At 46.1% G+C, this 18,175-nt stretch overlaps 1 protein-coding gene across 3 annotated transcripts in view; it reads right to left on the reverse strand.

Annotated features, from left to right (window-relative positions):
- Nucleotides 1-7,877: 7,877 nt before the first annotated feature.
- Nucleotides 7,878-18,175, reverse strand: part of TSHZ2 (teashirt zinc finger homeobox 2) — a 213,872-nt gene continuing 203,574 nt past the window's right edge. For all 3 annotated transcript variants that reach the window (XM_036395578.2, XM_036395577.2, XM_036395576.2), the window contains exon 3: nt 7,878-16,838. In XM_036395578.2, the coding sequence (XP_036251471.1) occupies nt 16,825-16,838 (14 nt within the window). In that variant the 3' untranslated portion in view covers nt 7,878-16,824. The remainder of the gene's footprint in view (nt 16,839-18,175) is intronic.

Genomic DNA, 18,175 nt, shown 5'->3' on the forward strand with positions numbered 1-18,175 from the left:
CCAGAAAATCTGTCTTGAAATAAGGAAGAAACTTTTGCTTTCTTCTCTTGCAGTTATTTTCCTTCAGGAAAGGAAACTGAGTTATTAAATGCATTTTTTGTGATAATAACATTGAGAGGAGCATTAATTGTGTTTTTTATTGTGAGACTTCATAATTTGCATTAAATTATTATGAAGTTTTTCAAACCAAGTGTGTTCTGCAAAATTTTCTAGGTCTGTTGTGTTCTTGGAACTCTCCTGAGATGCCAGACCTCACCAGCACCTCTGACCGCATCTCAAACCTGAAATTATCAGCTTGGAAGGCGTCCAGGGGAGCCTGGTCCAAGGCAACTCCTCCCTGGGGGAGAGGGATTTCAGCAGTGGGAGCCCCAGTGGGAGCCAGCCCCATCTGGGAGCACTAACGAGGGGGCACAGCCTCCTGCCCCTGCAGGCTGGGCTGGGTCCTTGGTTTAACAAAAGCAGCGCTGCTTTGGGGTGAAGCCTTCCAAACGTGGGAGCCGATGGCCAAAAGGATGTGGACGTGCCACGGTGAGTCCTGCCTGGCCTGTGGGGCACACCTGGGGCTCTGGAGCACCCCTGGGGGGGTCACAGGGGCCGGGTGGCCCTGCTGGAGGGGACAGTGGGGTGCTGTGAGCTCTGCAGCGCCCTGAGCCCGCTCTCCTTGCTGCTGTCCCCAGGGTGGGTTCACATCAGCCACACAGAGCTGGCTCTTCTGGACAAGTCTGTGAGCTCTGCACAAAACTCAAACCCAGGAGCAGCTCCACTGCTGCCTGAGGAGGTGCTGGAGGTAAGAACCAGGGCAGGATATTCTGTGTGCTCGGTACCTGTGAGTGCCAGGCTCTGCTGCCTCTGAGCAGAACCTTGGGGTTTCAAACGCTGTCCAAAACAGCCAAACTCCAGGGTGAGTGTTCAGAACAGCATCACCAACACTTGTCTGAGGGCTCTTTCTCTCTGCTTTTAGCAAATTGCCCCTTTAGATCCATCTCTGACTGCTCTGTGTCCTGAAACTGCAAGGAAGCATCTCGTTCTCACTTAGGAGGAAGAGCTAATATTAAACCAGCAAACAGTTTCTTCTCCCCCTTTGTGAAAAAGGAAAATATGCAAGTGCTTTCCCGAGCAGATTTCTCTGTTCATTTGCACACACTTGAGAAAAGTGCATTTAATTAGGATTAGCAAGTCTCTAAATTGCAGATGGTTCTCAGGGGAAAAAAATAGTTATGAGTGCATTCATGACATTAAAATCAGTACATTTAATTCAATTTCATCTTAATATTAATTCATAACATCTAAAGTAGTAGTTCCTCCTGCAGATATTCATATGATCCAGGATTAGTGGGGCAAATGAGATCTGGCAGTTCCAAACAGGCTGCAGCATGATTACCACGTGTAATTATGCAGATTGGGTAATCACGTGCTAATTGCAAGGATGCCCATTTTGACACGCGGGATCTGGAGCAGCGAGGGTCAGGTGTGTGATAAGCTTTGTTTGGTTTGGAGTTCTTTGCTGGTGGACACAGAGTCCAGGATTGGGTCAGGGGTGAAATACAGCAGAAATCAGGAATTGGGGGAGCAGCTGGAGCAGAATTCCACGGAGGAGCCCGCTGGGATGAGCATCACAAACACAGAACGCTCTGGGTCAGGCTTCTGCTGCTGGCCCAGGCTCTCCGTCCTGAAGGATCCGCAGGGGAAGGTGAGGTGTCCTCCCATCCCTCCCTCACTGCGGGATCAGCTGTCTGGGCTGTCCCAGCAGCTTTTTATCCTCCTGTGTGTGAGGTCAAAGCACCCCAACCCACTCCAGCCCTTTCTGCAGGACAGGAAATCTGGATTTTGGGAATCATAGTCCCTCTCCAGAAGTTTTTCCCCTTTGCTTCCCCTCCCTTTACGCCTTTTCCCAGCACTCAGAGCTCCATCCTGCAGCCTCCTGGAGCTCACCCGGGTTGTTTTAACACCTCCCAAATGTCCCTGAGCCTCCGGGGGATGCGGGGAGGTTCCCTGCGCTCCGTGTGTGCAGCATCCCGAGAGAATCCCAGCGCTCGGGTCACCGGGGGGGTCCAGGGGCCGGGCAAGGCTCTGGGGACAGCATTCCCGGCGCCAGGGCTCTGGGGACAGCATTCCCGGTGCCAGGGCTTTGGGAACAGCATTCCTGGTGCCCGGGCTCTGGGGACAGCATTCCTGGTGCCTGGGCTCTGGGGACAGCATTCCCGGTGCCAGGGCTCTGGGGACAGCATTCCCGGTGCCAGGGCTTTGGGGACAGCATTCCTGGTGCCCGGGCTTTGGGGACAGCATTCCTGGTGCCAGGGCTCTGGGGACAGCATTCCCGGCGCCTGGGCTCTGGGGACAGCATTCCTGGTGCCCGGGCTCTGGGGACAGCATTCCCGGTGCCCGGGCTCTGGGGACAGCATTCCTGGTGCTAGAGGAAAACCACTGGAGCATCATTCCCGGTGCCAGGGCTCTGGAGCTCCATTCCCGATGCCAGAGCAGGGCTTTGGCAACACCATTCCCAGTGCCAGGGCAGGGCTCTGGAGCTCTGCTCCTGATGCCAGGGGAAAAGCACTGGAGCATCATTCCCTTGCCAGGGCTCTGCAGCTTCATTCCCATGCCAGGGCTCCAGAGCTCCACTCCCAGTGCCAGGGCTCTGGGGACAACATTCCCAGCCCCAGAGCTCTGCAGCCCCATTCCCATCCCAGGGCTCCGGGTCTCCATTCCCATCCCAGGGCTCCGATCTCCGTTCCCATCCCAGGGCTCTGGGATCTCCGTTCCCATCCCAGGGCTCCGATCTCCGTTCCCATTCCAGGTCTCTGGGTCTCCATTCCCATCCCAGGGCTCCGATCTCCATTCCCATCCCAGGGCTCCGGGATCTCCATTCCCATCCCAGGGCTCCGATCTCCATTCCCATCCAGGGCTCCGGGATCTCCATTCCCATCCCAGGGCTCCGATCTCCGTTCCCATCCCAGGGTTCCGATCTCCGTTCCCATCCCAGGGCTCCGATCTCGTTCCCATCCCAGGGCTCCGATCTCCGTTCCCATCCCAGGGCTCCGATCTCCGTTCCCATTCCAGGGCTCCGGGATCTCCGTTCCCATCCAGGTCTCTGGGTCTCCGTTCCCATCCCAGGGCTCCGATCTCCGTTCCCGCTGCCCGGCGCTCCCCGCCCGGCGTTAGGTGGCGGTGTCGGCCAAGCAGCGGAGCCGGAGCCGCGTCCCAAGCAGCGGGTTCCTGTAAATCCCCGAATTAATCCGGAATTGCACAAAAGCCGCCGATGAAGGCAGCGCAGCCCCCGCAGGAGGGAGGCTCTGACCCCCTCAATAATCGGGAATTGCGGCATCACCCGGAGCTCCAGGCACGGGGAGATGAACAGGAGCAGACCCGTCCATCCTGAAAGGTTATCCCTGATTTTCCCTCCTCTCCCCATCGATATATCCTGAAATGTGTTGCCAGCGAGCAGATTTAGCTGCTGGCAAACATTATTTGTGCCTGCAGTTAATGAAGGGATGTGGCTGCGACGTGGGACACTTCACCAGCACAGAACCTTCTGCATGAGCAGATTCAGCCACATAAATAATTGTGGAGCACACTGGCATTTAAAACTCATTTTGCTCATGTAAAATGTTTTCATTAATCCTCTCTGAAAGTCATGACCTAATTACTGATTTTTTGTCTTGTTGAATAATTACAAAGAACTTTCCTGTGATTTCATCCCTTCAGTGGAGCAAGTGGGAAAGAGTGAACGGGCAGAGCCTGAGCTATCCATGTAAGCCAAGGGAACCACAGGCTCCTTGGTTTACCTGATCATTCTGGAAAATCAGGAAAGAGCTTGCAATTAAAGAAAAAAAAAAATTAAAAATCACATTTTGTCATGAAATATTATTTCAGTTTAGGGTAGTTCTGAATTTTTAATATATATATATGTATGCTCTCAAAAGTCTAATTAAACATTGCTAAATAAAGTAGATCTGAGCAAACCCAATGAAATTTTAATGTCAAAGTTGAGCATAAATAGTTTGGGAAAAGAGAAGATCAGAACTGAGTGAAATGATAATTAATGCTGAAATACATTTTCACCAAACTTGATTTTATTTTTTTTGCCTTCTGTTCCTTTACAGCCCACAGCCCCCAGAACCTCCTGAAAGCTCCAGGACATTTCCTGCCCCTGGGATGGCTCCTGCTCTCAGCTGATGGCTCTGGCTTCTCCAGGGAGCACTCCCAGGCCCAGTTTTGGGGTTTTTCCCCTTTGTGGGACACCTGCCCCATGCTGCTGCTCGGGGAGGGGCTGAGGATGAGATGGGCATTATTCATTTCAGTTTCCTTCAGGTTTCCCTTCCCTTCCCTGGATTTCTGCTCTCCCTCCAGAGGTTCAAAGGTAATTGAACTCAGCATTTCTCTTCAAAGTGGGTCTTGTTAAAGTCTCCTTTGGCAGAACCTAAATCTGGGCCTTTGACATTGTGACAGAATCTGTTTTCAGGTTGAAAAATCTCATTCCTGATAAGATTTTGGGTTGTTTTCCTGTTTGACTCCAAAAGCCTGAGCTGATCATCTTTAAAGCATTAGCACAATTGCTTACAGATGGACTTTTCATATAAAAATGTGATTTCCCCCTTCTCCAACCAGGCATTATTGCTGTTTGCCTGGGCTCAGGGGCTGCTCCTTTTGTTAATTTAACCTCAATATGTTCTGGATGAGTTTAGCCAGAGCTATTGGTGTTTTATTAGCTTGGAAAAACAAGCAAACAAAATTCTTTTAACACTTGTGACACTGTTCAGCTTTTGTCAGTTAAAGGGGAATATTGAATATTCTGGTGCACGAAATGCCTTGGGTTTGGTTTTGGTTCTGGATTTTTATTTTTTTAAAGATTTGTTAATGATTTTTGACACTGGATTTACAGAGCCCAGTCTCAGGACACCTTAATCCCACCTGAGCTGCCCCACACCACTGGCCTGCACACTCAGAAAGCCAGATTGAGTGAATTTGGTTGTCAATGCTTTAAAATAAGAAATAAGTGATAGTTGGACAGCAAAAAGCACTTTTTGGTGGAGGGCATGAATGGTAACTGAGGAACTGTAGCTCATTATAAATTGAAGTTGAGTATTAATGTAAAGCTGGCATCCATTTCTAAAAAAATAAATGTATTAAAGGTGGATTTCTGTGGGAAATCTGTCTTTTATGTAATTTAATGCTTCCTTGGTGCAGTGCCACCTGAAATGCCCAACCCCAGGGGTGCACCCTGCTCTGCCTGGTGAGCACAGCTCCAGGGGCTGGGCTTGGAGAGGGCAGAGCCAACTGGGTCACACGGCCACGGGATGGGATTGGGGTTGGGGTTGGATGGGATGGGATGGATGGGATGGGATGGGATGGGATGGGGTTGGGGTGGGATGGGATGGGATGGGATGGATGGGATTGGGATGGGATTGGGATAGGATGGAATGGGATGGGATGGATGGGATTGGGATCACCCAGCCCAGGAACTCATCCAGGTGGGTTTGGGGTGTCTCCACAGGGGGAGATCCGTGCCCTCCCTGGGGCTGTGCCAGCTGTGCCCCCTCCACAGAAGGTTTGTGCTGGTGTTGAGGTGGAACCTGCTGGGTTTGGTTTCTGTTCCTTGTTCCTCATCCCACTTGTGTCCATCCCACCGCGCTCATCCCTCAGCCCATCCCTGATCCTCGTGCCCGGCTGTTCCTGGGCACCCCTGGGCAGCCCCTGGCAGCCCCTCCTGGCACTGCCTGGAGATATTTCCCTCTCTGGAGCCTCTCCCTCCCACCCCATGGTCTCAGGACGGTGTCACCCCCCCCGAGCTGTGTCCCCACCCTGGTGCCAGGCTCTGCTCCCTGCCTGCCCCATTCCCTGGGCTGTCCCCTCGTGCCCTGGCCCCGGTGCCCTCCTGCAGCCAGGGGGTCCCTCCTCAGCCCCCAGCCCCTCTGCCAGACCATTTCGATTGAAAAGCACTCAGCAAAGGTAGGCAGAATTAAATTTATTCCTGAATTGTTGAATAATGTAATATTCGTGTTGTACATAAAAGAATCACAAACCACCCAGCCTGATTTTCCTATGAAAACATTTAACTTTTATTAAATCAAGACAGTTTTGAGGAGCAGAGAAAAAAAAAAAGAAAGTAAAAAACAACTGAAGCAGCTTTCAAAGCTGCCCTGTAGCCAAAACATCCATCTGAGAAGCTGAAGGGTTGATTTTATTTGTTTGTTTGTTTGTTTGTTCTTCTGCTGGAGTGCATCACCAATAATTAAAAAAGCAAAAATAAAGGGAGACGAGGGAGTTCAACCCTTGGAATAAAGCAGAGCTGTCTCTGCAGGCTGCTGGGAGCTGCCCCCAGCTGGTCTGGGGTCTCCAGGGTTTGGGAACGCTGTGCTGGGGCACCAGGGCTCTGACACTGGGGGGACCGGGATCCCTGGGGATCCCTGGGGATTCCTGCTGGTCCCTGGGCATCTCTGGGGATTTTGGGGGGTCTTTGGGGATTCCTGTGGATCCCTGAGGGTTCCCTGTGGATATCTGGGGATTCCTGGGGGTCTTTGGGGATTCCTGTTGGTCCCTGGGCATCTTTGGGGATTTTGGGGGGTCACTGGGGATCGCTGTGGGATCTCAGTGGATCCCTGTGGATCTCTGGGGATTCCAGCTGATCCCTGGGCATCTCTGGGGATTTCTGGGGGTCTTTGGGGATCCTTGTGGATTTCTGTGGATCCCTGTGGATCTCTGCTGATCCCTGTGGATCTCTGTGGATCCCTGTGGATCTCTGCTGATCCCTGTGGATTTCTGTGGATCCCTGTGGATCTCTGCTGATCTCTGCTGATCTCTGCTGATCTCTGCTGATCCCTGTGGATCCCTGTGGATCCCTGTGGATCCCTGTGGATTTCTGTGGATCCCTGTGGATCTCTGCTGATCCCTGTGGATCCCTGCTGATCTCTGCTGATCCCTGTGGATCCCAGTGGATCCCTGCTGATTTCTGTGGATCACTGTGGATCCCTGTGGATCTCTGCTGATCTCTGCTGATCCCTGTGGATCCCTGTGGATCCCTGTGGATTTCTGTGGATCCCTGCTGGATCCCTGTGGATCCCAATCCCAGCCCCACAGCCCACGGATGCCATAGCCAGGTGAAATCCCCTCCCAGCCCAGCCAATTCCAGCTTTGTGGGGCACTGAAATCCTTGGGGTCGGAGCTGCAGGTGAGGCTCCCTGCAGGCAGGATTTGGCCCCGTCCCTATAAAACATTCCTGAATTCCCCTCAGGGCCCTTGCAGGGAAGGGGCAGAGGACCCAGAGCTGGAGTTCAGCCAGAGAGGCGAGACAAAGCCCAGGGGAAGGCAGCAAACCTGTATTGGCAGACAGCAAGATGAATTGGATGATCTAATAGTCCTTCTCCATCTCGAAGTTTTATGATTCATTTGTTATTTTAGCCATCTATATATATTTTTTATTTTACCCTAGAGGGGTTTCTTGAAATGTGTGCAATATATTCCTTAAAAAAAAAAAAAAAAATCCCTTTAGGAAGAGGAGAAGAGGTCAGTGTGGCAGGATCAGAGGCAGCGTGGGGTGTGTGCAGCACAGGGATGGGCTGGGGTGGGGTGGGTGTGTCCCCCAGCCCGTAAATAACCCCACAGCCAGAGGAGGGAGAGGGAAACGCCGGGAGAAACCAACGCAGCCCGGTGGTGTTGCTTTCACCCCCTTCTTTTTCTTACTTTAAATTATTATTATTGAAGGGAAAAGAGCTTGCAGAAATCCTGGGTGAGTTTTACTGAAACAGGCACATTCCTGTGGTTTTTTCACTCCCACAGCCTCTCCAGGTCAGTCTTTTTCTTTCTCTGCAGAGAAAGAGAGGCAAAAAAAAAAAAAAAAAAAAGAACGAAAGAAAAGAAAAACCCACACAAAAATCAATCCATCAAATGTCATTACAGATTTATTAAGCCTGATGTAGAAAGACTTTTAACAGTAACATCTTCAGAAAGCATAAAAAGAGCACTTCTGTTCAGTCTTGTGCTTTGAAAATCTAAATATATTTTTATCATATAAATAATTCTTTTCATGTTTTAAGTGCATCTGTTTTTTTTTTCTTTTTTTTTTCTTTTTTTTCCCCCTTTTCAAATTTCCATTTTACAATTGGCCAAAAAAACTGAAGTCTGCATTGACTGAAATGAAGCCATTTGCAAAGCTAATGATGTTGTGAAGCATGTCTGTGGTGAGCCATATCAGCTAGATTTCAGAAAGGTAGTTCAATGAGTGCAGCATTAAAATGAGGGACAGCCTCCAGCAAAATCATAATTGAACACACCCAGGTCCTTAATGTCTGCAGTTGGGTTTCCTGATGCAAATTACGATAACATTTCAGATGTGAGCAGTCGCTTTCCAGTAGCTGCAGTGGAAAAGAGACATTTTATGCCACAAAGGGAAGAATTACCATGTTTAAAAATGTAAATAATATATGTATAGAAACCTTTTTTATGGAAATGAGGCATTCAGGATTATGTGAACAGTTTGGGCTATTTTTTTTTCCTTTTAAACACAACAGATAAAGATGTGTGATCTATTATTCAGGGCTTTAATTACAGTTCTAAAACTGCAGTGATTTTATTAAAAAAAAAAAAAATCCCTGGGCATAAAAAGTAATGTTTTCAGTGGGAAAGTTGAGGGATTTTTTTTTTAATACAATGTGTTTACCGTGGTGAAAATACAGAACAAAAAAATCACCATGAATAGATTTCAATGCTACAAAATCATACACAGAAATACATCTTAAATGCTCTGGAATGCAGTCATCTTCCTGTAAATCAGAAAAGGCCTTAGATAAATAGGTTTGACCTGATTTAAATTTAATGAGATACATAGTCCTGATTGTTAATAATTGGTTTGGGGGAACCCAAAACAATAAAAGCAATAATCTCCTCTAGTATAAATTATACGAATTTATTTAGCAATCAACCGAAGGGGGTGTGGGGTGGGGGGGGAAGGCCATTAACATTATCAATTTGTTTAGCTGAAGTTCGTTATAATAAGCAAATAATTGGAAGCCAAATTGCCAGGCAGGCTTGGAGAAAGCGATCCTGGGAAGATGCCGTGTGCGATGAAGCTCTGGGGCCACTAGATGGTATGGTCCTCCCAGCAGAAAGGGCTTTTTCCATGCAAGGCCCATTCATAATCATCCAAACCAAGTGAAACATGGTTTTGATTAAAGCAGCCTGTTGGCTCAATAATCTCAGTAATTTTAAAAACATCCTTAATGTGGAAGAAGAACACTGCAATGTCAGAGATGGCCTTGGGGCCCATTATAAACAGCAACAAAATAAATAAGGAGAAGAAATGAGAGGTCATGAAAACAAAATTAAGCTAATGTTTCAAATTTTGACAATTATGAATCGTTCCTCCAAGAAGACATAAAAAAAAATTAATTCAGGCACTATTAGATAAAATACAAAGAGAATAATTGTACATGTATGAGTTTCCCATGGGACTAAGCATGCTTTAAAAGCAAAACTTGACTTAGATTTCCCCTCTTCCCCCCGCCCCCCTTTCTAGCCAGCAATTGGGCAGGTCTCATGCAAACACAGACTTGCTTCTCCGAGTTTCTCCAAAAACTCCTCTCTAATTCCTTTATGAGCCATTAAAAGATGATGACCAAGAAAACAAACAAACAGAAATTACAAGCGTATTTTCGATGGAAAAAGAAAAATAATATCCCCCATTATGGACCTTTTTTTTTTTTTTTGTAGGAAACCGAAACAAGCAAATATAACAAAATCTGTGTTCATAACATGGCAATATAGTTAATATATACAAATATGTACAGTATAAAAATGCATCAAAGGCGCAACTTTTCATCCAAACAAGCTGCAGTGCCCGAGGAGGAGCAGCTTGGCCCCCTCCTCTCTAAGTTACAGGCAATATGTTCTGTACAGCATGCACTGGGTACAAAATGAGTGCAGGAGCACCGAGACATTGGCCAGGGAAAGTCACCACCAGCCCCTCGCGAGGGAGTCCCGTCTGCCTTGTTCATATAAAAAATGGGTTTAATCTTGCCTTTTTTTGCTATTTGGAGTATATACATCTGTGGGGTTTTTTTAACGAGAAATGAGCTTTTGATTCTTTATTTTCCTTATTGTTTTCGAAACAGGATCCTGACACCACGGGTCACAGGTGGAACCTGAGGATGCTGCCAACAACAAACGTGCGACAAGCGCTGGGGCAGAGCAAACCCAAATCCAAATTCACCAGAGCGGCCAGCTGTGCTCCATGCCTGAAATGGGGGTGGGTCCCTCCTGATTCGTGCTGACACGTTCCAGGTAACAAAACCCAAAACAAACACACGGAGTAAAAGACCAACAAAGGATTAAGAAGAGGTGCCCGAGCACGAGACAAAAGGGCGCATTGTAGCAGAGACACAGGACAGAGAATACCCTGAGCCAAATGAGAACTGTTGAGCTTGTCAGCGTTTGCAACCTGTATTGCACATTCCAGCGTCTGCTGCGGGGTAGAGCCAAGGTCCTGCCCTGCACATCCTGCGGGTTCCTGCTGCCAGCAGTGCCCAGCTGCTGCCTCAGCTGCCTGCTCCTGCCGGGATGCACAAACACACCCACACCTTGTGCCCGTGTCTGACGGGTGCTGGGGAAATGTCTGTGTGCACCTGCATGTCCTCCTGGATACACACAGATATGCCATTCTTAAATGTTACCTGGACCAGCTTCTAAGGGAAAATATTGCCCCCAGACATCTCCCACGTTTCAGGCAGCTGGGAGGATGTGTGGTGCTGTGTGGGGATGGGGAAAGCGTTCCTTGCCTTTAACATGGCTGCATTTTTGCAAGATGTTATTTTTGTTTTCTTCATGAAATACTGATCGTTTTTCCCCCTGCTATCTCATCTAAGGAATCTAATGAAAGAATTTGTTGCCTTTACTTAGATCAAAAAAGGAAAGGGAAAAAAAAAGTTTGCTCAGCTCGATGGTGTGAAGTGGAGCTGTGTGATCCGCCAGGATTAGTGTTTAATCTGTTGTCTCAAACAGGGCTTTTTACAAAGGCCTAAAGACATTTCATGAGCTGAGAGAGATGATGAACTGGAAGTTTATTACTCTGCAGTTAAGTCCAATGGTAGAGCGAGTTCACTTTTAAAAATACTCTCCAAGAAAATATTGTGCAAACATTTTGGTACAAGAAATAAGTGTTGTCTGAAACTTCATCTACTCTTCACATCTCTTCTGGCATAATGAGGGCAAAAAATCCACCACCAGACAGAAGGGTACTGGGATGAAAATGCTTGCACTGGTATGAAAGTGGTCCAGCAGAGCAAAAGGAGCTGTACCACTATGAAGTGCTTTGTAGTGATACAGCTGGTGTTATTTTACACGCATGGTCACATCAATATCAAAGTTTTGCAATCACCTCCCTGACATGACTAAAAACCTTCTCAAGTGCAGGAGATTTGATTTGCCTGGAGCTACAGACTGAAGTTTGCTGGATTTGTTTTCAAAAATGCCTAAATATGTTCAGAATCTGAGGTTGGGACCACGAGGACGGCGTTTGGAGCTGGGTAGACAGAGGGTAAAATCTGCTGGATTTGAAAGGGTGGCTCTGGATTTACACAGGAATAAATGCATCCAGAATCTGGCCTCTGTTTTTCAGACACTGGATTGAAATGGGAGAGAGGTGGTTGTAGGGAGGATCAGGGGGAGAATAAGAATTCTGAATTCTACATGCCTTACACTGCAGGAAATAATGAAGAAAAAAAGAAAACCCAGGAAGCATTTCTGGAATAACAACCCAGTGGCTCACCCAGGGCCATCAACCAACAGGCTGATTTTGAGTTTAGGTGCTGACAAATTAAGATCTCATTGATGAAATGTAATTGAAATCTGCCTTTAGATGCATGTCCTTTATTCTTTTGTTATGTTTAAAAATATTGCACTTGCGATGGTCCAAACTGACACAAGTGGTCAAAGGTTGGACTCAGTGGTCTTGGAGATCTTTCCCAACCTAAATGATTCTGTGACATAAAAAGGCTCTGTTTGCACCCACAATGTCCAACCCAAACTCTCCAGCACCATTGTGAAAATGTTCTTAGTTCTAGTGAAATTCAGGAACTTCTTGCTGACCATTTCCAGCTGAGGACAAGAAAAGCTGTGACCTGTGGGACAAATTGTGATGGGGAGCAGAAAACCCAGGCGAGGAAAACCCCAGTGTCAGTGACCCTGCTGTGAAACCCAACGAGGAGCTGGTCTGGGGGCTCTGGGGTGGTATCCAGGAGTTACAGCTCCATAATTCCTAACCCAGCTTCCTAGGAGCAGAAATGGCACGTCTGTGCTGGGAGAAGATGGGCACACACCAGTGGCACTTGCTGACAATCCATGGAAGTGGCTCTCGGTGCTCCTGCTTGGGGACAGATGGCCTTTAAAGCCTGCTGTAATTGCAAGGTATTGATCTGGAATCTGTGATCAATACTGTCTTTATAGAGAGAATTTTAAATATAAATTGCATCGTATATCTGTTGATGAGGACAAAAGCCCTGTGTGATGGAGATCTCCCTCCACCAGCCCCGGAGCGACGATGGAAAATGGACAGGGGACAGCCCAGCCAGAGCCACCTCTTCAATCTCTGCCAAAAATCACGCTGCCTTCCTCATTCCCTGGTGTTCTTTACAGGTTTGATCCCAAAATAACACCCCCAGCATGACCCTGAGTGTCTGGGATGAGGCTGGATCAGGCTGTGGGGAACCAGCACAGCGCCAGTGTCCCCTCAGCAGCTCCTACAAAAACACCAATATTTCTTTTTCCTGGTCACCTGAGGCAGCTCGTTTTCCATGCCAATCCTGCACGGGTGCTTCCCAGTGGGAATATCCCTTTCTGGTTTAGAAGCTGAACTGTGGGTATGAAGTAATCAATAAATATGGCACTTTATCAAAACATGATTAAGAAAAGAAAAAGAGGCCAAAAATTAGGGAAACAATCCTGCCATTTGATTGCATGAGGGTTGGCTCAATAGCCTGTAAAGCTGGCTTGGAAGGCTTCACCCCTTATAGTGCTAATATATATTTATTGATTTTTAAAATGACTTTTTATATCCTCCCTGATCTCTAAAAAAGCTAGGGAGGTCAGTCTTGTAAATACTTTTACAAGTAGGTAATAAAACCCATAATAACTTGCATTGACAAGTAATTACTGGGCAGGTTTGTTAGCAGATTCTCAAAGATATTCTTTTAACCCAACAATTACTATTGTACTAATGACAGCCATTTTTAAAGTGAAGTGTCCTTCTCCCTCTCAGCTTAAGTAAAAAAAAAAACCCTGGAAAAAACACCTGAGACTGATCTACTGAAATTCTTATATATTAGGCCCCAAAGGGATGCTAATTACATTTCCCTGTTTTAAAATAGAACATTTTTTTTTTCAGGTGATATGGCTTATTTTGACATGGATGGTGGCGGGAAGGGAGCTCTGGTTTCTGAATAAATCTTTCAAAGCAGTGTGTAAGGGTAACAATTCTTCCTGCTTTATTTCAGTGCAAGAGCATAAACAGCTTGGATATGTGGCGTATCAATATGCCACTTGTTAATAAGTAAGGGCGTGAATCATAAATATTCGGCTGTTTGATCACCAGGCTTTTAATTAATGTTTTGATGATCTCCAATAAGAATAAAAGTCAGAACGATAGATATTGAGTAGCGACGACAGAGAAAAGATGCAATGATTTTTTGTGCTACCTGATTTATATGACAGAAAAACTATCAACTCATCCAGTTTCGTACAGAGAAAAGAGAGGAGAGACGTACATTTTCCCTTCTTTATATCGTATTGTAAAAAAAAAATAAAAAAAAATAACTTAATTCAACTGTGTACCTAAAACGTTCCCCGAGGACAGCGATGCAGGCAAAATGATCAAGCTTTAGCACCGTGTGATAAAGGTTTGTGGCCAGATTTTTAAACAGAGTAGCTGCTCCCACACAGTGAAGACTCCTGGGACTCCTGGCCTCCCTCAGGGGTTTTGGCCTCACCAAAATCTCCCCAAACCTTTGGAGCTCTGGGGTCCTGGTGGGGCTGTGAACCCTGTGGTCACCCTGAGGGCACCACAAAGGCTTATTTCCTGCCAAAATTGAGCAGCTGGTGCCCCAGATAGCCCCAGCTCTGGGTGCTGTGGGCTGGCTGGGGACCCTAGTCCTCCTTTTTGTGGGAAGAAGCTCCTGAGAGCTCCTCGTGTGGGAATTCCTACAGCCTGGCCTTGCCACAGGTGCAAAGCCCTGCATGGAGAATCCAATTAAAAACCAGCCAAACTCCCGGCCATGACAGCACCGGGGCTGGGAGCTTCACTGCTACATGCTGCCAGCAGCCCAATATTTTCTCTCTGCACCCAAAAGCTCAGGGAAAGGAGCCACACATGCAGTTTCTCCCCGGGTTGATTTTCTGCAGTGCTCGTGGCCTTTGGGTTGGCACCACAGGCCCCACCTTGTGCAACTTCACCTCATAACTCTGGCCTGGGCTGTGCAATTTAACAGCTTCTGAGGAGCTCGATGCTAATGCATTGATTTTGCTTTAATAGAATTTTGTTGTCGATGGCCGGTGCTCAGCACGGTGCAGGCTTCAATCTTAACCCATCTGAAGGCTCTGCTCGTTTCCAGTTGAGCTCCGTTCATTTCCAGTTGAATAGGTTAAGCAAAGACAGACCTCACTGTTCTCAATTCACTTTATGATCCTCCCATCATAAAAAATAATATCAGCACCTTGCTTTTCATGTCAGAACTACATTTGAGCTGCTATTCCCTATGCCCATGAGTAAATCCCATAAAAGCCGCCCCGTTGTACTGTCGCTATTTTTCCTTGTGGATGATTGATTGATGGATGAGTGCTGACACTTCAATGAAGCTATTTCGACTGCCATCTCAATCCGATGATGTGAGGGGTATATTTTCTGTCCATGCCTCATTACTTCAGAATGACATTCCTGGAACTTCATTTACTTTTTCCCTCCTTCCCTCAAGCGCCATATTTTTTCCCATCTAGGTTATGCATGCCATAAAAAAAGCAATTTGCTATTATATGTGGCATAAGGGCAACACTTTCCCTAGGAGGTAAATAAGAAGGGCCTTTTTTTCTCCTCCATGTTGAGTTTAGGGATCATGTCAAAATTTCCCAAGCAGTGCCAAAACAGGCCCTTCTGCACAGGCCACAGGGAATGCCGGGAACGTATTTAGTCTGATTTTGTGACTGCTGCACTTCAATTATATCCTTGAACATTGTGAACAAAACAACAGGAAAAGACACTCCAAAGCCCTTTCTGATTTGAGAAAGAGCCTCTTCTCCACTTGTGCCTCGCATACTTTGAATATTTCATTTGCCACGGAATAGCGATTTACAACTTGATCCAGACTTATTTTTCCTTGGAGAATAGGGGAAGTTCATCGTTAAATGCAGAGATGGATTTGTCTACTGGAGGTTGTTGTCTCTGAGCGAGAGCAAGCAGGGCTGCGCCTGGATTTCCAAGCAGTGCACTAGGAACAGTGGGACTCGTGACATTGGCATATCCTGGAAGATTCTGGGAGTTGACTTGGGACCCGATTTTAATCTGTGTAATACAGTATTCCCGTTAATAATAATGTATAATTAAGACATCCGTTAAAAATCCATAACGTTAATTTAATGGAGAAAATCTAATACAGTTCTATTGGAATTTTTACGTTAAATTAACTTTAACGGGCTTTTAATGGATGTCTTAATTAGATCTCATTATTAACGTGAATATTCCACAAATTAAAATTGGGCCCTCGAAGTTTTAATGAAAAAAGTTACAAGCACAAATTTGAAATTGCCATTTTTGTAGCCCCCTTCTCCCAGGTCGGGGTGGGTTTGAAGGCACGGCCGGCGGTGCTGGCCGGGCCGGACAGAGCTCGGACACCAGATTCTGATCCCAGTGTTGGTGGCACAAATCCAAATTCACTCTGTTGACCACAACAGGGTTTCAGATTTACACTCACCTAACTGAGAAAGGAACTCTACTTTTATTCTTTTATATCTATATATAGATATTTATATAGTGATATTTATATATAGATATATCTATATTTATATAATGTTCAATAATCTAACAATAGTACTTTTGTTTAAAAATCCCTCCATCCCATATGTCTCGTCATAAACCGTAATGGAGATTTAAATATATATATATATCTGAGGAATAAAACAAACTGAAAATAATCCATTTCAAACAAATCTTTGGCAGCAACATGGTTAAGCATAACTATTTGAACAACTTGCACAGAAGATTAACATTGTTCAGAGGTTTTTTGGCTCAGAATCTGTTTTAACTTAATAATTCTTGTACTTACTGTGATGTATTGATCCCTAGTGCAATGACTGGATTGGGCAACCCAGGTGCAACAGTAATAGCTGCACAGAATAGAAACATTTCCTTTAGACAAACTATCCCAAAGGGGTTATAAATAGGAAATGGACATTACCATGAAAAGTAAAGCTTCCAATGTGACTGCATCTTGTGTAGCACACTTGGACATTAAACTATGAAGAATTTTTTTTTTCCTGTCAAGTGTTACAAATTGACGAAATAAGTACATCAATGTTCTCAGTCATTATCTTACTTCAGTGGCACTTTGTTTTAGTGACAGCAAAAAGGGACAGTGGAGACCAGACAGCCCCAGTGCAGTTTATCAATGAAAATCTAATATCGTCCATAAGCAGGGGAGTGGAAATCAATACTTCATTACCAAATTGTTAGTGAGGATGAAGAAGAATAGCAGGAGTTTTTTGGCAGCCTCCTCGGTCCGGGTTGCTGTGAGTTCAATGTCAGGGCCGCGGTGGCGAGCGGGGCCGGGCGCGGAGCTGGGCTGGAGAGCTGGACTAAGGCAATCGTCCTGCAAGCACAACAACAACAACAACACAGCCACAGTTACACGGTCTGCAGCTCACAGCCACACCTCTGAGCAGGCACTTCCAGCCGTGGAAATGTCTGCAAATGAGCTCTGCTTCATTCTGTGCACCCACAGGCTCACAACAAGCCAGGGCACACAGGCGTGGGTGGAACCCTGGCTCCACAACCATGGAACCATTCAGTGGGTGAACTCCTGCTGGTGCTGAGGCTCTGCCTGGTCACTGAGCCCCTTACTCTGCTTCTTAAACTTGGAGTTCCTTCCTGCAGCCAGCCCAAGAGCAGGCTCTAAAATCCTCATGGAGAGTTGGACATCTCAGTACCCACACAGTGTCTATTACCCCGCTACTCCTGCGTTATTCCTACTTGTTGTGGCACCTCCCAGCATTAAAAACCCTCTTCCAAAGGACCTTTTCCATCCTGTAGCTGCTAAAAGTGCTAAGTGACTCAAGTTGTGAAGCTACTGCTACACAGAGACAGAAGGGGCTTGTTTTATTTAATTTCAAGATGTGGGTTTAAAAGTTCAGCCCAAAGTTGGGTTCTGCTTTGCTTATAACCTGGGAGAAAGATACTGAGGAAAGCAGTAGAAAAAAAACCAACTGGAAAAACAGGGTGAGAAATGAGGCAGGCAATAAGTAGAGTGAAAGTCAATCTGGAGAGAGCACAGGGAAAAAAAAGAGCTGCAGTGGGCAAAGAAATATGTTACTGAAAAATATATTATCTGTTCAAGGCCATGGCTATTTCAGCAAACACAACTCAAATCCTGCAGTGTGTTCTCTGTATTCTGGCTAAATCAACTGGAAATTCAGTAGCAGCTTTATTTAAAGTAAAATAAACTCAGCTTTTCAAAAAATTCCATATGAAAACAAAAAAGTCCATTGACTTCATGCTAGTTAGTTTATAATTTGGTTTGGTTTACAATATCTTCACCTTTTCAGTTTTCACAGTGATGCTGAGTTTTGCATTGGCAACCCAGACCTGCTGTGGAGAAACTGTTGGAAGGGAAGAGGAGGTTTTGGCAGCTAAATGTAGAGACTTTTGGCAACTGAGGATGCATGGAAGTCAGTCTGAAATTGTGGTGAATACCTTGGATCATTATTCCCACTTAAAAGATATTAAAAGCAATCCATGTTGACACTTTAAGATGTTGCCTTTAGGTTTCAGAGGTAACAATCCAGAGCAATTCTCACTTTGCAAAGCTATTATTTTTCACTGCAAAAGGGCAGAGCTGTGCCAGTTTACACCGTGCTCAAATCTTAAAGAAATCCAGAAGCATTGCTATTGTAGGGCTTGGGGCTGACACACAGCAATGCTGCAGCCAAA

Source organism: Molothrus ater, chromosome 17 (genome assembly GCF_012460135.2).
Source record: "Molothrus ater isolate BHLD 08-10-18 breed brown headed cowbird chromosome 17, BPBGC_Mater_1.1, whole genome shotgun sequence".
NCBI lineage: Eukaryota > Metazoa > Chordata > Aves > Passeriformes > Icteridae > Molothrus > Molothrus ater.